This window comes from Porites lutea, chromosome 13 (assembly GCF_958299795.1).
Source record: "Porites lutea chromosome 13, jaPorLute2.1, whole genome shotgun sequence".
Lineage (NCBI taxonomy): Eukaryota > Metazoa > Cnidaria > Anthozoa > Scleractinia > Poritidae > Porites > Porites lutea.
The window spans coordinates 14232519-14255216 of record NC_133213.1 but is presented as its reverse complement, the minus strand read 5'-3'; the positions used below and the strand labels follow the sequence as shown (position 1 = coordinate 14255216).

The 22698-nt window shown below is 36.9% G+C and overlaps 2 protein-coding genes across 4 annotated transcripts in view; one reads left to right on the top strand and one right to left on the bottom strand.

Moving 5' to 3' along the window:
• Window positions 1-3258: 3258 nt before the first annotated feature.
• Window positions 3259-22698, bottom strand: part of LOC140922709 (pre-mRNA-splicing factor 18-like) — an 85028-nt gene continuing 65588 nt past the window's right edge. The window contains exons 1-15 of one of the 3 annotated variants that reach the window (XM_073372715.1): window positions 12943-13074; window positions 10658-10726; window positions 9703-9723; window positions 9505-9606; window positions 9136-9215; window positions 9001-9034; window positions 8723-8797; window positions 7417-7494; window positions 6840-6908; window positions 6686-6751; window positions 6249-6323; window positions 5276-5347; window positions 4478-4595; window positions 4171-4208; window positions 3259-3629 (exon numbers count right to left, since the gene is read on the bottom strand). In XM_073372715.1, the coding sequence (XP_073228816.1) occupies window positions 3546-3629; window positions 4171-4208; window positions 4478-4595; window positions 5276-5347; window positions 6249-6323; window positions 6686-6751; window positions 6840-6908; window positions 7417-7494; window positions 8723-8797; window positions 9001-9034; window positions 9136-9215; window positions 9505-9606; window positions 9703-9723; window positions 10658-10726; window positions 12943-13008 (1047 nt within the window). In that variant the 5' untranslated portion in view covers window positions 13009-13074 and the 3' untranslated portion in view covers window positions 3259-3545. Of the gene's footprint in view, window positions 3630-4170; window positions 4209-4477; window positions 4596-5275; window positions 5348-6248; window positions 6324-6685; window positions 6752-6839; window positions 6909-7416; window positions 7495-8722; window positions 8798-9000; window positions 9035-9135; window positions 9216-9504; window positions 9607-9702; window positions 9724-10657; window positions 10727-12942; window positions 13075-22698 lie in introns of those variants that run through there. The other 2 variants (XM_073372717.1, XM_073372716.1) reach the window with 2 other exon arrangements.
• On the top strand, window positions 18552-19388 carry LOC140923490 (uncharacterized). Its single transcript, XM_073373576.1, has one exon. It carries the CDS (start codon window positions 18552-18554, stop codon window positions 19386-19388), a length of 837 nt encoding a protein of 278 aa, XP_073229677.1.

Below are 22698 nucleotides of genomic sequence, written 5' to 3'. Positions count from 1 at the left end.
CTACGAGCAGACACATCTCCATATAATATATATTTCTTTTGTTTTTGGTGGAACAAAGGAAATAAGCACTCCGAAGCCCTGCTAGCCTGCATCGCAGACGCTCTAAACCTGCTACACGGGTAGTACTTGGTGTAAGACTGTACTAGCTGTGGTAGTACTACTACTAGCTACTACAGCACTAACAGTAGTGGGTAGTGTCTCGGGACATTTTGGGCTGTCTTACACCAAGAAGTACCCTACAAATGGTTTAGACGAGAGAGTGGGCGGCTGCAACGCAGGCTAGGAAACCTCTGCCTCTGTACAAATATTCTTGTCCGTGAACTTAAGAGAAAAAAAACGAATTAGTACTGTTCACGACAAAAATTTTCGCAGGATTCGTTCTTTCTCAGCCACGAGTACCGATCTCCGACAGGATGGACCAAGGAATGCATTTGTTAATAGCGGAGCTCTCGCGCGCGAAGCGCGAGCAGCGTAGCACCATGGGTAAGAAAATTTGGTAAACTACGCATCCACGAAATTTTGGTCCTGAGAAAATCGTCCGTACGGAGTAGGTCCGTAAGTACGTCCACCCCTTCATGTAAGCCGGGGTGAAATTTTGCATTTCAAGTACCCGCGCGTTTCGGCAGTAAATCACATGGCCACCCGGACTTTTAGAGATAAAAAACACCAACAACGAAGCCAATTCTTTCTTTCGACTTAATTTTAAAGTCTACATTGGCGTGGATAACAGAGAAAGAGCTAGAGCCAGAGATAAAAAACAAAGAAGACCAATTTCGTTGCATACTTATTCCTGAATATTTCCCCTGGAATATAGAATTGATTTTGGGGAGTTACGACCTTGATGCATCATCCTCTATGATGTGTTTTTATCTGGAGATGTAGTCAATTTGCTCTGAAAGACTCTAAGTAGCTCTGTGGTTGCTGCTATTTGATTTGCGCTTTCAAGGGTGATTTTACGGTTTTACTTATCAAATATTTAGTTAATTATTCGATTTCCTGCAATACATTAATTCATTTTCGCCAGAGGTTTTTTCTCGCTTGCAGAGGGATGCTTCGGTGTCGGCGAACGCCGAAGTAACTTCGGCCCCTGCCCGAAAGTTTCTGGCGTCTAGGGTAGGCACCTGATAACTTGAGGCTCTATACTGTCATAAGACTGGGTCTGTACTAAAAGTGTTAGTATGGCTTTTCTGGCCAGAGGCAACTAGTCCAAGCTTTCGAAATTTCTAGGTAATTTTCAGCTGTTTAAACATTACGTTGAATCCCTGGTTGAACCCAGACAAGGAGATTAGAATTTACTTAAACATTGCTACCGAACATTAAGTTTTCACACTGTTTTCAGCAAAAAAGAACTGGCTTGGATAGTTGATGAGCAACTTGATTTAAAAATATCTGGGAGAATCAAAATCCAGTCGAATTTTATGTTGTTATTTTATAACCTCATAAAAATTAGCCTCGTTTTTATGGTAGGCATGTTAGAGATATTTTTTTAAAAACATGAATGAAATGTGGTCAAAACAAGTTATAAAATAAAGAATTCAGTGGGGAAACCGATTGTCGTCGTCAGCCGAATGCACCGCAGTCGATGAAAAACCAAGTAAAGAGTACTGAGTCTACCATTTCGCTTTCTGCTTCCTGCTACCCTCTTTTGCTACTGTATACAGCTATAATATTTATCCATTTATTTATTTATTGTCGCAGAGTTTTTAAATTCCACTGCCATCCACCATCAGCGCATGCGCACCATGAAGACCGTCGTTTTCATCAGATTCATTTTTGCACTGTTCATCGCCTCTGTGACGTCACGTTTTGTTCTGAGAGGTCAGTAGATAAACGTCGTATTATTACTATAACTGGAATAATTACAAACAAATAAAATGCGCCGAACCCGTTGATCTGACCACGGTCAAGCCATCAAAATATTTTTACCTAAACGGAGCATATCGAATAGATTGTATGTCTACTACGATCGCTGGAAGATATACTTTTTGATTCTGACAATCCGTGCACAATGTGCCTGATGACACAAACATAACTCAACCGTCCGGCTCATGATGGAAATAACTGAACAGTGTTTTTTTTATTAGCGACCTTAAGTTCCGACGAAGGCAACGGCAATATAAGTCATATAACAAGGTACCCGCGATGAGATAACAGAAAAACTGTTCAAAGAGAAAAACAATTTGGTCAGAAATAGTCCACGTTCGATACATTAAAATTCTATCTCTAGGGACAAAATTGCAAACTCCAGTGTCTCACGATCACGAATTTACGGCATCTTTTAAATGTAAAACATCGACAATACTCACACTGAAATGTACTAGTTATGGATATATATATTGTCCGCATTAATTTGGAAAACTTAGCATAACGTTAAAACAGTGAATATTGTAACGCAGATTTTTGATCGGTTCTTAGGATAGCTCGTCTTGAAATTTCAAGGTGTTGCAGTGAATCAATCTTAATGAAAGTTTCAGACATTTTTATATACATTATGAAAATTATGTGAAGATATTTTTAAAAAATTCGTTCGAGTCGTTTCGGAGATATACAAGAAAGCGCTAGAAGTCTAAATTCTGAATGAAGTTGCACTTATACAGGTGGTGAGAAAAACGGGTTAGTTTTCAAGATCGCAAGAACGAAAGTACACCAAAATTTCCTAGCATCAAAATATGATATTAAACATCATTCTCACGCTACTTAAGAATAATTTGAATCATTTATAACGTTTTCATTAAATGATCTATCACGGCTATTGAAAATCTAAGGTTTGAAATATATTTTCGTTTTAGTCGAATTCAAACATACAGAATTTTTTACTTCTTACGGATATTGTTTGCTAAACACCAAACTTTAAGTTCCTAGTGTTGGATTTTCAGTAGCAGGTCTAGATCACACAAAATTCGGCTTTTATCAATTTCAAAGGTTTTTGTTTATTGTTGTCATAGTAATACCGATTTTACTTAAAACTACATTTTCACAAATTTCAATCCATAGCCAATTACTGACGAAAATTTTATAGCGATCGTACAAGGAAAAAACCACTTTTAGGGTGATTGAAAAATATCGGTATGGCCTCTGAAAAACTGTATCGAAACACCTTAAAGGAGTATTCCTCTTTTAAGGGTTGAGATAACAAAGCATCTTTTTTGTACTCTTAAGTAACAGAGTGCACTAACGTCACACCCCACATATGCACACCTTCCAGGGGAAGGCACAGTAGTTTCTATGATATGGTTCAGTTTTTTATCATTGGATCAAATTTAATTTTCCTTGCCTACTAATTTTCATACATTAACTTACCCAAAGGAAAATAAAATTTTAACCAAGGAGAAAATTGAACGACCAGAACTTTGAGATCATTAATAAAATATTCAGAATTGCATATATACACACTAGGTTTTATTTTCAACATTTTGTGTCTAGTTTACTTCCGTTGCCATAGTGATCAGTCCACAAAACAAAGTTGTGAAAGCAATCCTTCGGCTTAGGCGATGTTTCTCCAGCAAGTCGGTGATATACAATTCTTCCGTCTTTTCTGAATTCTTTCACTTTACAGCGTTGTATTCTACAGACTTTGATGGATCTGCAGGAAATTTTTTCTGGCAAAATGTCATCAGACGTTTGAGACCCTGATATGGAAGAAACATCAAATCAAATTTTGCGTTGCACATTCTGATTTCAATTTTTCTGTCTTGAAGAAATCCCACTTTACCACCACAAAGATGAGCAGTATTTTACGAAGGTGCTGTCTATTAAGCTGATTAAAGGCTCGTGCGTGTACTTAGGAAAATCAAGTCACTCATAGGATATTTCCCGGTATACCACTAAAAAGCATCGCATAATTGCCACACCTAGTATATATAAGGTGGTTATAACTTTTGAGTCTGTGGATGAAATCCTATGGTGTGACCATTCAAATGAAAGCTCCTGAGCAATACTTTCCTGTGGTAATGTTTATAATGCTGTACAAGGTGGTTCTAACTTTTGAGTCTGTGGATGAAATCCTTAAGTGTGACCATTCAAACGAAAGCTACTGAGCAATACTTTCCTGTGGTAATGTTTATAATGCTGTACCAAGTGGTTCTAACGATGAGGGGTGGCCTTTGTTACAGGATTTCCGTGAAAAAAAAAACTGAACTTGTACTTTTAATATTCCAATCATAGCCGTACCTGAATATACTTTCTTTGTGTTTCGTCGTTGAGGACATCTGATGAAATGATGAGTTAGAGAAACAACAGTGATTTAACTGGAAAGGCATGATAAATACATTTCGATTCCCTCTTGCCTCTCATTATGAAGTTAGTATCCAATACCTTATACGCACTTCAGATTAACGTAATAATTTTGAAGTTTTCTGAGGCTTTTCACATGTGTGGTTCCACGTAAATTAGGTATGCTTCGCTATATAAACAAACAAAGCAACTACAGGGTGTGTACACGTTAGTACCAGATGATCATACTGAAGGAAAAGGATACGAGCCACATTCTGTGAAAAGATCTTTTCTCTTCCTGTTCGGGCATGAATTCCCACCATTGTTACCCCAATGGGCCACGGAGCATTTCCAATTGCCATCTGAAGATAAGAGTCATTTGCCTGAAAATATTTAAAAAGAAAAAAACATTTCAAAGAAACAGTACAATACTGTTGTTGATCATTACACAAGGAACACAGCTGTCTGTAAAAAAATTTTATGTGTTCTTAAGTTCTTTTTAACAAAACACGATTGATAACACTACAAAGACTTCTTGAAGGGGCGATGTCAAGAGGAGAGTGTTTTTACAGGTCAATTCCGTGCTGAGGTCATTACCTCTAGAGTGGCTTTTCTCATAAACAAAGTGTACCTTTACAGTGGTGAAGAAGGTATCAAACAAATTTCATGAAGGAAAACTAACCAATATTTTTTTGACGATTTTTGCAGGAATAACATTAAAACTTGAAAAAGTTGGTGCAACTTTTTAAAGTTTCAATCCATGTCCGTCCTTGCTATCCCTTGTAACAGACGACAGCAAACAGTTTCAACACTTAAATAACATCTGACATAACAAAACTGGACCATTATTTTTGAAATTCAATTGACGTGAAGACAAGTTTTGGTTTTTTAAAATGATAGCAAATAGCAAGATACAGCCCCTTTAAGAATCTCATAATGAATAATATGTTTCTTGTACGTGCTACTGGTTGCTCAAAATTTCTTTAACAAATAAGGCCAGCTAATTTCCCATTGGTACTTATGATTTTGCACCCAAAGACATGAATATTTGAATGTTTCATACCTTGACATATTCTCTTTCCAACAAACTCATGATTATGGTGGTGAGAAAGGCAAGAATGTCCCGTGGGGTTTTCTGTTAAGAGCATAAAAGACATGATTAAAACTTTAAAAAGCTACCATGAGCCACTGGGAGAGGGTTTTTCAATGTTTAACCTGTAGGTGAAATCTCTTTGGCGGAATATTTGAATAGTATTTAAAATTAAATCTTAGGATTTTACAACAAGAAGTTTGAGTTTTTTTGTGAACTTTTACTTATATAATGGGCCACTATTACAAATAAAAGCATTAATGTCATTAACTACTACACCAAGGTTAAATTTCCCTGCTTGGAGGAGGTAGGCCTAGAGATGAATGTCAACAAATGTGTAATGCAAATTTGAAATGGGTCTACCAAAAATAAACTGTGGCTACTGGTGATCAAAAAAAAAAAAAGATCATGGACAAATTTGCACTAGTTGCGATTTAAACTACATATGCACATCCCCTTTCCCATCTCACTTACAATGTAAAACCCACCTATCGAAAATTTGTCCTAACTTTTAACATTGCATAGGATGTGGGGAGAAGACATGCAAGGTATTTGTAAAAAAATTACTACTGCTTTAAGTAGGCCTACCTGAAATTACAGGTAAGTATGAATACTACACGACTATCACAATGACTTTTGTCCCTGATTGTTTGTGTGCTATGTACCTATATAGCATTACATACAGTAGGTTAAGGGAGGGAGATCTGCAAAGCCTTTGTCAAAAACACAGTACTGCTTTATAAGCGCATTCTGAAATTACACTCAGATACTTGAAAGGGATTGGGGGGGGGGGGGGGAATATTGCATAACTGTTTCAAAGACGTCTGTCTATTATTGTAGCTCCTCCAGATCTGATAATCAGTACCCTTATTTTGTTGCACATACTACTTCCTTAAAGTCGTGGCTTAAGGCCTCATACATCAAGAATATCTCATGAAAATATGACCTTATGTTTCAGTTTTCTTAACAATGGCTTCAGATACGATTCAGTCTGACGTTGAGTGGCACCTGCCAGTTTTGCCTGTAAGAAATTAAAATGAAGATTATATTATATAGGAAGTACCCTGATAGAGTAGCTAAAACCCAGTGGGGCAGTCAAAGTTTTTCACTATAAATTACTATTATCAGCACAAAAGACAAATGCAGGGATTTAGGACTTGTGTAAAATGTTAAACTTATTACAGTCAAACCTGCCGTTATGGACACTTGCTTAATACAGACCCCTCATTATTACTATGGACAGTTTGCTTTGTCCCTGGGGAAAAAACCCTGCCATTTTCTCTAAATTCAATCCGCTTAATATGGACATTCCATTAATACGGACAATTTTTATGACCCCCTCAGTGTCCATATCAACAGGGTTGACCGTTCTTATCTATTTACCTCCAAGCTTCTCTTGCTGTCTTCAGATCGTGTCTTGTAATCTTTTGCCCAAAGATGAAGGAGGAACTGTGAAAAGATTTAGTTTGTTACTCAGCACAAATGGAAAACCCATTTCTATTTTTAATTTTTTTTGGTGTTTGACAAATTAACAAACCTGTATAAACTTTAATATAACATCTTGATCCAGGCTTTCATCACCTTTGCCCATGTTAATGGCCAAACTCTGTAAAGTCAAAACTGTTTGTTACTATTTTTATACAAGTTATGTGTATGAGTTATCAGAGCCTTATTGAGTTACAACTGCGTCTGCTTGTCTTTCAAACTGACAACACATAAAATTTACTTACAAGTCATTCTTTCCAATATTGATACATGTACTTGAGTGTACATTCACGCATGTACAATAAGATAAGATAAAGTCTTTATTTAAATTAAAAGAGGGTTGGCACCAAATAGCCAAAGCTAATAAACTTGCGGCCCTCTATAATACAAAATAAATAAATAAATGATCAAGAGTCTGATGATCATTTTATTATTTAACTTGTTTGATAAGTTTAGATTAGATTACATAGCTTAGTATTATCAAATTTTTTTGCTATGAAATCCATTAATTTATACAGAATAGTGAGAGGAACAATAAATTTATTAATAAGTGGTTTTAAAACATGATTAGCAAAATTGTTACTCACACAAATCAAAAACTTTAGGAGGAGAACTGCATTTTTTTTTACCTTGATATCTTCAAGAGTTGTTCCATCATCTTCTGCTTGTGATGACTCTTCACTTTCATTACTTTGCTCCTCCCCACCCTGCATGAAGGAAAAACATGATCTTAATTTTGTGTTATCAGAAGTGTCAAATGTGCACAGCTTACACTGTAAAAGAGCTGAGTCAGGAAAATTATCAAAATTCAGACAATCACAGCTAACACCAAGCAAGTGAAATATAAATACTGTAATTGCTAAAAGCTTTGAAAGAAGGTATAACAAATAACACAGCAAAGTAAAATTAAAAAGAGGGCACAGATACACAATTTTTTGAAGAATAAAATAGATTGCAATATACTGTGTTGAGGATTTTAAAAACTTGTTAGCCTAACAGTTTTTCTAAGTTCTCTTTTGTTGTTTGTAAAGTTTGATATTGCTTGGGAGACATAATCATTTGACATGAGAAGCTGTTATTTTGTTATTTTCAAGATAATTTCTTCTCTATCATTTAAGTTCCATAGTGTGTTGGGGGACACGCAATTGGCAACACTAACAAAATTAACCGTAAACAGCCACAACACACTCACTTTACAGCCAAAATATAGCCAATTACAATCATGAGAATGAAGCATTTTTTCCACAGCCACTGAACATTTCCCTCTTTGTGACAGCAAAGGAAATGTTTCTGTTGCCTGAGATCTTAACCCATTCACACCTGAACCACCCATAACCACTGGTAGGGATGTACGTCCCTTCTACCGCTTGTGATTTCATAAGTTTCGACAGTCACCAACAACTTTGACATCTAACTTGAGCAGGGGGAAGAGATCTTTCTAACCATACCCAAATGAGCATGATTCAGTTCAACGGCCAGAGAAAAATGCAAAAAAACAGTAGCCACTACCCACCCACTATCCACCTGCACTTTATTCCATCTAATCCTATCATCACAAAAGCTTTCCCAAACCCTTTTCCTACCAAATATGAAGCCTGGTTAATGTCCAGCAAAAAAATATGAGGTAAGAAAAGAAAAGGAAAAGAAGAGGAGAATGAGAATGTGCAAGGTGTAAGTGTCCGACAAATATTTTGCTTTCTGTGCATGCCTGAACTTCAGAAGCTGACATGTAGCATCAGAAACAGAAGGCTGTGAAGTGATAAACTTATAAACAACATTTTGGGCCATTTTGGTTCATTTTCGGAGGAGAGGTATGAAGATCTCCAAAAGGCATCTTTCGGAAACATTTCCTGGAGCAAATGGGTTAACTTAGAGTCTCTTAACTAAATTCACATCTTTCATGAGAAAATATTTCGTCCATAGAGTATGACAGACCTGTTGCTTGATCAGCTCTGCTAAATATTCTTGATCAATCTTTTCCATAGCAGCCTTGAAGTCATTCCTTAGACCCTGGTAAACATATAAGAAACTGCTAAGCATGACTAATTTTTCAAATAGTACAATGTTTATAGCAAGTTTAATAAAAAAAGGACAAAGTATTTCTATTGACCCACAAATTAAAGGTGTAAGACATTCCCAATAACATCCTACCATTACAGTGTCTGCAATAACAGATGTATTTATTTACTCCTTCCATAATTCTAAGAGCATACCTTGTTAATCTCTGGAGCAAGCATCTCGATTCTCCTGCAGAGAGATTATTTAGTTTGTCAACAAAAAAAGAAACTTGTCTATCTTAAAGAGTCATAGTTTATAAAGATAATTTCACAAATTCAATAAATGGTAACCTCAATCTCTGACAAGCTTCTTCATCACTTTCACCAAACAATCTTATTGGTTCTCCTCTTTCTCTCAAACGACGAATCACCTTTAAAAATGATGAAAGTGTGTCAGTAAAGGGTGAAGAAATAATTTTCTGTTTCTCATGCGTTAAACCAAACACTGGTTATTACACATAATTTTTTTAGAAAATTTTCTTTGTATAAAAGTAATGTCAGGAATTTCATGTATACGTTTAGACACATCAGGGAATTAAAAAAATGTCATAACTTCATTAAAACAAAAAAATTTCTGGTAACAAAGAAATTTCCATAACTACGTTGCCATAAACTTAATTTAAGACTGAAATGTCCAATGATATTCTACATGTTCTGCACCTCTTCTCTTGGGATCATTGCTGCTTTTCCTTCACCTTCACCCTTTTTCTTTTTAAATCCAGAAAATATATCATCTTCTGCAGTTCTCTTCCCATATTTTTCCTGTGAATTAAATTTCTTTCATAAGGCAAACATTTCCTTTACCAAAATAGGAAATAAAAACAGGTCTACGAAAGATAAAAAGATTGATTGCCTTACCTCTTTTTCTTTTAGTTTTTCCTAAGTTAAATGAACAAAAACAAACATAACATAAATTTTTGTAACCATCAAAGTATCAGATAGTACATGTTATCTTCCGGTGGTATTAACTTCGCAGGATGATAAACTGATTTATTCTCAAGAAGTAACTGTACTAGCTATATCCTTGATGTGATAGTTTAAAAATATACTTGTCTACATTAAATGACATCTCATAGCTCTCTATCTAATTCTGTGATAACCCACTGGAGATCCAAATTTTGTAATCATTGTTCATAAGCCACAAACAATTTTGAAAACTTTGATAAAGTTACCAAATATTGGAAGGGCTTTCAAGAAGGGCCAGGGTCTAGGGATTTCTCCCAGCTACTTTCATAGGGAACAAAAGATTGTAAATATTACAGGTCAAAATTAAATTTAGGTTAAAATGTTTTCACCAACAATTGGCAACAAAATTCGTTGAGACACTTTGCCCTAAAGGGGCTTTCTGACTTAAGTGGACAATAAAAGTATTGGTCATTATTTGAAGATGTGCCAGAGCAGAATTTTAACTGTTCATTCAAAGTTTGTTGTAAAAATGGCTCAGAAAAGTGAGTGTGAAATTATTTCTGTTCAGCTTACAAACTGAAAACATAACCTTAATTACGCTTACATTGTAAGCTAAATGCAAATGTTCATGCACCTCAAGTCATAATCATAAATCGATTGATTCTCACTTTGAACTACAACACCTTTCACTATCAAAATAACTGTGTGTCACAAACTTAACATACTCACATCTTCACATTTTGTTATTATTTACTGTTTTATTATAAAATTAACTTAATACTTGCTCAAAATAATAAAAATTTAACAAGGGCCCGGCCTTAAACAAGCACCCACTCTCAAGGCCCAAAAATTTAATACCACGCGGGAATCTAATCAAATGAATACAGCAGCCATGTTAACACTGAACCTCTTGCTTCTTCTTGTATTCCTCTGCTTGTTTTGCTGCTAGGTCACCTCTTCTAAAGTACTTCTTATTCTAAAAATAAATACATAAAAAATGCTGGTTAGACTGTACTTGTGACAAGTAAGTTAATCCAAGGAGTAGTATGTAGGTAACAGCTGTTCTCAGATTAATACAATATTTTTAACCTTGTTTGATTCAGAATTTTTTTGTTTCTGAGCTGTAGTATTATTATTATAATCATAACTATAACAAAATTGTCAAATCTGATTGGCTATCAACTGCCCTGATTTCAGCCTTAATTGGACAGTTTAATAGGACAGTACGCGTCATGCCTAAGTAATTGGACAATACGCGCCATCACGCACATACTCAAATGGCTTTTTTTTTTCACTGCTAGCAAAACAAAATTTCGAATTTCTTGTGTTCTGATTTAAAAAATAGCCTATTATATCACAAATTTTGTTAAAGCTATGATTAATTGGTAACAGAACTTCATGTAGTCCAATTCGGTCTGTAATCATACTAGTGATTAACAAAATCGGACGACCGCATACAATTCAGTCCTGTTACCATAACATAGAAGACAAAGGAAATCCTAATTTAACCTGAAAATGGATTTTAGCTAAGTATGTTGTAGTTTGTCATAAATTTTAAAACTGGTTTAAATTTTATTTTCCTTTGTTTCAAACTCATTATCATATATAACCATACCCAACAACAAAGGGAAATAAAATTTAAACCAAGGCTAAAATTAAACCACAACATCTACAACAGATACTGCTTACAATATCTATATTTTATAGAATAACTAAGATAGTACCTGCACTCTGATTGGCCGAGAGGCGTGTTTGCATGAGAGTATGTAAACAAGGTTGTGACATCAAAATGTTTTGCTTTTCGTGCACTAATCACACAAGCACCAATTTGAAATAATTTTTGAGTTGACAACTCTACAAGTTTACTTTATTTACCCATTGCCTCGTCCACTGAAAATTGGAAAATCTTTCCAAATATGTTATGTCAATAACTTTCACTTTTAAAAGTTGACATTTCAAGCGCAAAAAATCCGTATTTTGGAAAGTAACTTTTTTGCAAAACAAGAACTGATTACACATGCAAGGCTTCATGTACAAGACTTCGCGAATGGTAAGAATTTCTTTTTTAATCAGTGCGATAACAAAGAGTTTTGTTTTTTTCCTCAGGGAAGTTAATTTATAAAAGCAATAGAAAACTTTTTCCTGTATTTGCATAGCCTGATATAAACACTCGAGGGGTTGGGAGAATTCTCAACGGTTATACAAACCCTTAACTTCGTCTCGGGTTTGCATAACTGTCTCGAATTCTCCCAACCCTCTCGTGTTTATATCAGGCTGCGCAAAAATGGAAGACGACTAAAGACTTCCACTACAAGAGTCTGAACTGTGACATTTAATAATTTTGTCTGTATTATATAGTTGCATTTGTAATTCATATACCTGCCAACTTTTTCTGAGATATAAGCGTGAGATTTTTTTATCCTGGGAGTGCTGGGATTTTTGAAGACGACACGATCATTTCCGAAGATTTCCAACGAAGTCCGAAATCTTCCGAAGAAGTCCGAAGTCTTCCTTCCGAAGCCCGAAGTCTTCCAAAGACGTCCGAAGTCTGCCGAAGGCGAAGTTATCGAGAAAACGCTTATCCATATAATCAGAGATCGCGAGGAAGGTGTTGTCATTTATTCATTTTACACATGGATTTCGTTCCTTACATGGGTCTGAGTTAACATATTTTTGGAAATTGTGTCAAGCTAGACGGCAACAACTCACATTTTTCAATCAGGCGTGAGAAATTGGCCTGCAAGCGTGAGCCGGCGTGAGATCGAAGTTTTCAACGCGCAGGCATGAGAGTTGGCAGGTATAAACTCATTTCTCTTTGTTCAGTCCCACTAGTCTCTGACTGGGTGTTCTAGTTTAAACAAGGGAACACTACTGATGAGCGTCATGCTACATTGTATCTCCATAGTCCTTGCCTTATAGATTTCAACAAAGCAATTTCATTCATTATGCACGTAGCATTCGTCTTAATATATTTTCAGTTAGACACTCGAATTATTTTAAACAGTTAAGAGTGTCAAATTATTTCTGTTCAGGTTACAAACTGAAAACATAAGCTTAATTACGATTACATTGTAAGGTTAAATGCAAATGTTCATGCACCTAGTCATAATCATAAATCGATTGATTCTCACTTTGAACTACAACACCTTTCACTATCAAAATAACTGTTGGTCACAAACTTAATATACTCACCGATGTGACTTCATTTTGTTCGATCTGCTTACTTTTTCTGTTGATTTCTGCGAGAAGAAAATCCATCGACAACACGATACCTTACTTCAAAATACATTAGGAAAACTGTCGTGTAATTTGCAGGGAATGTCCTCTCACTGAATCTGACCCAGTTCCCGCGCGGTTCAAATTTAGTGGAACCTCTTATTTATACCTTATTAATATTCATTAGACTTCGTGCATAGTATATAAGCATGTGTTGATTATTCATAGTTGTCAGTTTGTCTAACTTTGGTTGGATTCGCCCCGCCCGCCCACCCCTCCTGTGTACTCTATTAGGAGGGTCTCAATGGGGTTAACCGATAGGCGTAAAACGGCCAAAAATTTAGTCGATAGCCGTAAAAATTGAAAAATTTTAACCGTTAGCCGTAAATAGGGTAAAAAAAAGTTAACCGTAAAAGAAATTGTTCCCTAGATTTGCTACTTTTAAGGAAGGTACTAAACTCACTTATGGTTGGTTTTTTATTTCGCGGCTAGTTGACTCCGTACGCACGTTAGGTATAGCGCCTTTTAGGTGAAGACCAAGACCCATTTCCATTTCGGCCGCTCTCTCGGGGAACTAATTTTTTTTCCATAGCGGAAGTGTGGCTTCTTGCTGGGGATTAATATTTGCGATTTTCAGGAGGTCGTGCCCTCCAAACACTAGTGAAACAACACAAAGGGATCTCACTGTTTGTAAAACAAGTTGCCGATAAACAACATTTCCCTGTTTTTCTCTGACGCTACGGTAGACATTGCCATGCCTAGTCCCTGTACGGCGTCTTCCCACGCAATTTCGGTCAAGGCATTTCGGTGGCGAACTCGCTCGGACCACGTGACCCGAAACGCATTAGCCGCGCGAAATAATAAGGCCTACGGACAAGGCAAAACGGCTGACAGTGGTTCCGTACAGTCCTTCGCTACCATTAAAAACACTGGACACTGGAATTTTGTTATTGGCCGTTTTCACACTAGAGCTAGAAACGGATTATCCGTCTGAGACTAGCCTGTGTACAGTCGCCCCCTTCCCGACAGACATGTACACCTCCTTTCCGATTTTTTTTCTGAGGGGAAGGGGCGGCTGTACACAGGCTATCTGGAACGGATAATCCCGTCTTCAAACGGTCCGTCGAAGTTGAAGGATAAAGTCAGGCGGATTGGTCATGAAAAATTAAAACTATTCCATTTTCAAATTAAGACGTATTACCTATCTGACGCGAATCATCAAACGGATAACCCGTCTCACACGAATAATCCGTCTTTAGTGTGAAAACGGCCATTTCTGTTGTAATGAATGTCGCGCCCCGGCCTTGAGTTTAGCGTTCGTGTGTGTGCTTTGCTGTTTCACAAAGATTATTTTTAAATTGACTATTGACATTTTTATGTGTAAAATAATATTAGAAGTGGAATACTTTATAAGAAGTATGATCTATCAAATGTTAAAATTTTTCAAAAGAATAGCTTATTTCATATCCCGAGATGATCTTAAGACCTTTATTTTGCTCTAAAGATACAAAAAATATAGGTTAATTAATATTTAACTTTTTGAAACAAAAGAAGTTAATTTTTAACTTTTTTGTTAACCGTAACTGAAAAAAATTAGCCGATAGCCGTAAAAGAGCCAAAATTCTAGTCGATAACCGTAAAAGCCACCACCCCATTGAGACCCTCTATTAGCACCTACGTGTCTTCCCCAGCGGGTTCGCTCGTCTGGGGTGACTTTCCCATAACTAAATGCTAATGAGTATGTAGGAAGGATATTGAACTATGAGTGTTGGTGCCTTATGGTTAGCCCTTTCAACAGCATGCAATTGTAGTTATTAACCTCACCCATACTTCCATTCACGAAGTTCAATGATTCGTCTCACAAAGGAAGTGAACTTTTTAGCAACCCTATCAATGAAGAACAAAATGTTACCAGGAAACCAATAAATCATTCATTGCCTGTTACTGAGTGTAAAGGGCCTGTATTTTGAGTTTGCAAATCCGAGGAAAGTAGAGGTCAATGATCTTAACCTTTGCGAGGTGTATTCAACGCTTTAATTCTTACTTTGCATGCCTCGAATGCTTTAAAGAATCGCAGAAGATTCTTCCATATTGGCTGGATTTTTACACTCATCTCTGTCTCATTTCCCTAATTAAACTTCTGCACCCTTGATATTCTTTTATACTTTTTATCGGCCGATGGTTTTATCAAACATTCATTCTACATTTGGTCATTGTAAATCGCTCGAGAATTCAGAGTTTCTTTTCCTAACGTTACTCTAAAAATTATATAGGTATTCAATCTGGCATCGAGAGATTCCTAAGGAACCATGTATTTTATTTGCTTATAATGGTACACTCTCAAGGTACAATTACATACTTTTACAGCATTTAGTTAGAGTCAGTGGACAAAAGGAACAAATTTATATGAAAAGCAACAAAATTGTATTAGTGAAATTTGATACACCTGTGATATTGCAAAAGTGAAGTTCTCTTCCTTCAGTGAGGTGAGAAATAGTGCCAAAATCACCCAACAGGTTGTTTACCTAGAAATCAGACTCTTACTCACCATGACATCACAGCGGGTTTCCACTCAGGCGACGACTCAAACCTACTTTATCACATTGTATGATTTAAGAAAACGGATTTACATAACTTGAAGTCAATATCAGTATAATTTGTGGCCTATTAGCCATTGATTAGCTTCCAGTATTATATAGGTACATGAGTGCAATGGTAAGAATTCCATATTTTCATGAGTTGGAAAATGAAACGTATCTCTGTTAAACGAATGCAAATTTTCCTTCCTCTACGGAAATACATACCACTTACATATCGAGTTCGACGACCGTAGTGTGAAGTTACGGACCGAGTTTTTTCCACAGAGATTTATGGTCCAAGCTCTTCGCGCTTGGGCCATAAATCCAGGTGGAGAAAATAAGGTTCCGTAACTTCATAGTGCAACCCGAGAAAATGAGGTTCATAGAATATTTATTATATCTCTTGGAGAAAAAACTCAAAGAAACAGAACGGCCACTGATAAAAATAGCGTGTGAAATACGTATAAACACGACATATGATAAGGAAACCTCTATGACCTCCAAAATCGTATCGTTAACTCACCCAAACTTTTATTTAGGTTTTGACTCTCTAATAATGCCTTCTCTAAGTTGCCTTTAAGAGGCATTTTGGAGAGCGAAGAAAGCTTTTTCCATTCAGCGGATACGGGCCCTACCGTGAAGTACGGTCCCCTAAATTGACCAATCAAAGCGAGCATGCTATTTGAGAGATACAATAAAATAAGTTATTAGTTCCTTTATATGACACCTAGCTAGTAGATTCTTTTCAGAGTATACAAGAAGCAAAGTTAGCGGATATTAGCGGGTTGTTATGGGAAAGTAAAATGGCCGCTACTTATCAAACGGGTTTTGCGAATAGGCCCGGTTGTTTGTTTTGACTCTCTTTTAAAGATTTTCTTAAAAACGATATATGAGGCAAATGCAATTTAACCTAAAAACAAACCGTACGATGTCCTTCTTCACACAGACATATATAGAGCCACTTTTGCCCTGTTTGCAGCATGGATGGCTGGTTTAGCTCAGCTGAAAGAGTATCGCACCATTATTTGCCAGGTTGTAGGTTCAATTGCCCTTTCAGCCTCTTCTTTTCTCCTCAAAAGTCTGACATGCTATTGCGCCTTCCGTTTCGGCCTGTTCTTTTAATTTTTCATTTTTTAAAATAGCAATTCCTTTAAGTTTTTCTTTTATTTTTACGATTGCTAAACCCGCTTCAAATAAAATCACTGATCTGTGCTTACGTATTCTTATAGCTGTCTCGATAAAGAGGGACAAAAATGAAGCTTGTTGCGATATGTCTTCTGCTTGCATCTTTTCACATACTTGGTAAGTGTCAAAAAAAGCTCAGAATAACAACTTAGTAGTTTGATTTACTTTGCGAGCACAAATTCGAGTATTTAGGGAAAAGTCCAGCGTATATGATTAGTAGCTGTCAAATGAATATTTTCGTCAGCGAATGTCGCATTAATTGTGCCCCCTTAAGAATGGAGTGTGTACCATTTTAAGGAAAAAAGGTTGTTTCTCTGGTATGTAAAAGTGATGTCTTCATGATAGTTGGCCTAATTTGCAAGGAAACCGCTGCTTAGTCCATATCTTGTCCTCAAAGTCCTCTAGTCTGTCGAATGGTAACGTTGGAAAGTCTAGACTGAGCCGCAGACGAAACTAAATCCCGGTAAGTAACGTCTGCTAAGTAGCGCCGAAACCTCTTTCACCCAACGACGGACCAGGATTTGAGCATGCGCGATGATAATGCATTGTTCAGAAAACTGGGAATAGCCAATAAGATTGAAAGAAAATTTGAAACCCACTTCCGGTGATTCGTTGAGTTCGTTGGGGGCCCCGAACAATGGTTTCAACACTGCTTCGCAGACGTTACTAACCGGGGTTTAGTTTCCTCTGCGGCACAGGCTATTGAAAGTCTAGCCTATTTATCATTGTACATTGGTATGAATTACATATGCCATTAAATCGAGCTCCTCTTTTCATTCTAATTTCTAATGTCTATGTTTCTTTTCAAACAGTTGATATAGTGGAAGATCACTGTCGGCCGGAGGTAAATGTGGGCCAGAGTGACTGGTTTTCATGTTTTGAGAAAGAGAACGACGACTGCCCACGACTGCCCTGCTTTATCAAAATCCAAAGCCCAACATCCAGTAATACTAATTATTGCGATGAAAGTGGCGAAAAAGTTTGTTGCTTGATTGTTCCAAGGATACAGATTGAGGTAAACACGATAGTTATGTTACGAACTGACAATTAGACACTTATGATGGCGTGATTTTCAATTGACTGTGGCAAAACCAAACCAAAGCAGGTGTTTTTTTTAACATATGCGCAAAAAGGTCAATGGACCAATCATAACTCAAAGCAGATAGACGCCGTCAGCAAAAAGGGCGGGAAAACGAGTGGGGTGGTCACGATTGGGTTTAGTTTTACTCTTGATTGGTTGATAAATCCGCGTTCGAGTAATGGTTGCTAAGCTGCACCCAATACCGGATCCAAAGAACAAGGTACAACCATTGTAATTACATCATTGAAAGTTATAGGGACACATTCAGTTGGTGCACATGCGCATTAGATACCATTTCATAGCTAATTTGCATATCAGTGTGAGGCGATCCATACTGTGTTTAACCAAATATAATAACAATGATATCATAGGATGATCAAAAGCATACTCAAAAAGAGGTTTTTCGGTAAACGATTGAAAATCAAGCAAAACACTGCAAAGATTGAAGGAGATTTCTAGATGTGCTTTGATTTCAGGTTCGGATGAATTGTTTTCAAAGTGAGGGAGCTAGTGTCCGGGTCAGCGCGGTTCTAAAAGTGACTATATCCCTTTAAATACAATGGATCTGTGTCATAACAGATGGGCGCAGTCCAATGAACCAATCAGAACTCAAGGCAAGCACATGTTGGGAAACGCGCGGGAAAAAGCTTGACACAAAGTCATGATTGATGATGAGGACTGGGTCGGGCAAGATGTCGGAGTAGACGTGTGCGATTTTGCTCCGCGCTTGGCAATGTTGTATGGCCGAAACTGTTAAACGAAAATCGAGGAAAAGCTCTTCAGCATCTTCCACTGACGATAATCTTTCCCAAGATGGCAAAAAGTTAAGACACGACGCTTCGCTCTCAGATTCCGAACTGTGTGAATCGGACGAAGTGTTATCTATACTGAATATGGCGGGGGAAGTTATCCCGAAACTTGAACAAGTGTTGGAAAAACTTGAGAATTTGGAACGGTATGTAAAAGCAGTTGACGAAAAAGTTAGTAGTTTGCAGGCAAAGGTGGATTGTTTCGAGGCTTTCAAAAACAAAACAGAAAAAAAGATAAAAGAACTGGAAGACGGATTGGATTTTGCGAACACGGAACGCGAGTCTTTCAAGGAGAAATTTGACAAGCTGAAATGCGAAATTAATCAGCTCCGGGACGAGAAACTATACATGGAAGTTTATCAGCGGCGGGAAAATCTTCGTTTTTTCGGAATTAAAGAAGAAGCCGATATGGAGGAGGATGCGAGAGAGGTTTTGGTTGGATTCCTTAAAACAGAGCTTGGTATGAAAAATGCAGACCAAATCGAATTCCAAAGGGTCCATCGTGTTGGAAAGCGTGTTTCTTCCAGTGGTAAACCTCGACAAATAATCGCACGTTTTTTGAAATATCCTCAACGTGAAGAAGTTATGTCCAATGCTAGAAAGCTAAAAGGAAAAAACTTTGGAATTTCGCCGGACCTTCCAAGTGAAATTTTGGAAAGAAGAAAGAAGAAGATGAAGCAATTTAAACAAGCGAAAAAGGACGGTAAGACCACATTTTTCAGTAGAGCGGAGCCAGATAAATTGTTTATTGACGGTGTTGAGATGTAAGAACGTTCGAAAAATCATTTAGGCCGCATATATTTTCTAGTTGTGTTTTTATTATTTTGCCAAGAACTGTGGAGCAAAAACCTGAATGCTATTAATTAAGATCAAGATTGATTGCAAGGTGCCAGTCAGAGGTGGCACTAACAGCTTTGGCTGGCCGCTATTTTATTTCTATTTGTATGTATAGTGTTTGTTCTTTGTGGCCATTGTTAGTTTTTGTCATTGTTTTTCGTGTTATTTTCGTATTGTATTGTTCTCTAGTTGTTATTGTAATATTTGTCTTGCTTTATTTAGATCTAGGTTACTTTTTGTTTTACGTTTGATTGCCTTCGTTTGTTATTTTCTTATTGTTCTGTTTTCTTTTGTTATTTGCGTGGAATACTCGGCTAAGGCTACTGATTGCCTGTTGTTCAAAACCGTTAGCGTTGGCTTCTCTCATTTGAAGTTTACAGATTATCTCGTCGGACATGGGGCGCCAAAACATAAACTTTAAACTTTTATCATTAAATGCTCGTGGAATTCGCTCTTTTGATAAAAGGAAGTCTATTTTTAATTGGCTGTTTAAATCTTCTGCCGATATATGTTTCCTTCAGGAAACGTATAGCACCCCAGAAGTGGAGAATGAATGGAAAAAACAGTGGAAAGGCAAAACGTTATTTTCCCATGGAACTAATCATAGTAGAGGCGTTCTTATTCTTGTTAAAGATCAGCTAGATTTCAGACTGCAATCCTTAAAGGTTGACTCTCAAGGTCGATACGTTCTCCTTGAGGCTCTTATTCAGGATTCTCCATTTGCACTTCTAAACATCTATGCACCAAATATTTGTGCCGAGCAGTGCGATTTTTTCAACAAAATTTCAGAGGAGCTTACAAGCTCGCTCACACTCGCGGATTCTTCCTTTGTTATCGGTGGAGACTTTAATGTGATTTTTGACCAAGATCTTGATGGAAGTGGGGGTATTAAGAAAACGAAGGAATCAGTCAAAATTCTTGAGGATATTTGTTTGGAGCAGGATTTGACAGATATATGGCGTGTTAGAAATCCGACGGAGAAACGCTTTACGTGGAGACAGAAGACCCCAATTATTCAGAGACGTTTGGACTATTGGTTGGTAAATGATTCTTTGCAGGACGACATTGTTTCAGTTGACATAATACCATCTATTAAATCAGATCACTCTGCAATTACATTGTCGATTAACGGTATAGATGCCAGTAAACGCGGTCCAAGCTTTTGGAAGTTTAATTGTTCTTTAGTGAATGATAATAATTATTGCGATCTCCTTGACACAAACATCAAAAGTTGGCTCGAAGAATTTAAGGATGTTGTTGACAGGCGTGTCTTATGGGACTTGCTTAAATACAAAATTCTACAGCTCAATGTAAGTTATAGCAAAACAAAAGCTCGGAACGGGAGAGCTAAACTTAACGAACTGGAAGAAAAATTACAGAACTGTACCAAAAAGTGTGACAATGATCCATCGAGACAAAATGTTGAAGATTTAGAATGCTTACAGGCAGAATACGACCAACTGTATGATTTCATTACTCAAGGAGCTATTGTTCGTTCCCGTGCAACGTGGTACGAAAAAGGTGAAAAGAACAACAAATATTTTTTGAATTTGGAAAAATCAAATAAAAATAAAAGTTGTTTGCGGAAAATTTTAAAAAGCGACGGAACAATAGCAGTTGATCCTAAAACAATTATGAGTGAGTTAGATTTCTTTTACTCCAATCTTTACAAAGAGAATAATAGTCATTCATCGTCATTTCTAGATGACTTAAAGGAAGTTCCTACCTTGACTGAAGAGTTGCGAATGGTATGTGAAGGAAGGATAGAATATAATGAATGTTTTAATGTCTTGCAATCCTTTCCAAAAAATAAAACGCCTGGGAACGATGGACTAACAATAGAATTCTATTTGGCTTTTTGGTCTTTGATTGGGAAACCTCTAGTAGATTGCATCAATTACTCTTATGAGTTTGGAGAACTTTCAAACTCACAAAAACAGGCTATAATCACATTAATTGAAAAAAAAGGAAAGGATAAATGAGTAATTAAAAATTGGCGGCCTATATCGCTAATCAACGTCAATGCGAAAATTATTTCTAAAGTTTTAGCGAAGCGCCTGGAAAAGGTCTTGCCAAATTTAATACATCCCAGTCAGAATGCATTTGTTAAAGGTAGGTCCATATTTGACGCAATTAGAACGATTGATGATATTGTGGATTACACCAAACGGAACAGTTGGTCGGGATTTATGATCGCAATTGACTTTGATAAAGCCTTCGACACACTAGACTTTCGATTACTAATCAGAACATTACACAAATTTAATTTTGGCCCATCTTTTATTCAGTGGATGCGTGTTCTGTATAAAAATGCATCCAGCTGTGTAATGAACAATGGATTTACGACTGGTCCTTTTCTACTAGGTAGAGGTGTCAGACAGGGGGATCCACTCTCCCCTTACCTCTTCATCCTAGCGCTTGAGACCCTAGCTAAAAAAATAAGAGAGGACTGCAATGTACAAGGGCTTAAAATTGGAGAAGAAATGATTAAACTGTCTCTATTTGCAGATGATATGACCTGTATCTTAAAAGACAAAACATCTTATACAAATCTGTTTCGTATTCTCAACATCTTTTGGAGAGTGTTCCGGCCTAAAGGTGAATGATGAAAAAACAGAAATCATGCCTCTAGGAGATAATATCCTACAGGAGAAAGACTTCCTAACTCATAGTATTTGTGAGATCATAAAAATCTTGGGGATATATTTTGGTTATGATGATAGACAAAGGAACAACCTTAACTTTAGTCAAACTTTAAGAAGTATAAAGGAATCAATCAACGTATGGAAATGGAGAGGGCTCTCCCTTTTAGGAAGAATACAGATAGTCAAAACTTTCGCAATCCCAAAGCTTATGTTCAGAGCATCGGTTATACCAGTCTCTAAAGAACTAATTAAACTCAGTTCTCTACAACTTTATTTGGAATGGGAAAGACAAAGTGAAGCGTCTTGCGTTGATATCTGATATAGAAATGGGTGGACTCAAAATGTTGGACATTCAATCTATGATTTGCGCTAAACGAATACCATGTTTAAAGAAATTATTGGAGGATTACTCAAGTCCTTGGAAAGTAATCCTAGACAAACTTCTGTTACCAGTCGGAGGACGTTTTGTATTGCATTGCAACTTTCAAACTTCTAAATTGAAAATCAGTCTACCAGCATATTATAAGGAATGCTTCGATGCGTGGTCGGAGGTTAATGGGAAGACTCCACGTTGTTACGAGGAAATCATTAACGAA

Excerpts from the sequence above, each read along its gene's own strand:
- LOC140923490 (XM_073373576.1), top strand. The coding sequence starts at position 18,552 with ATGGCCGAAACTGTTAAACGAAAATCGAGGAAAAGCTCTTCAGCATCT.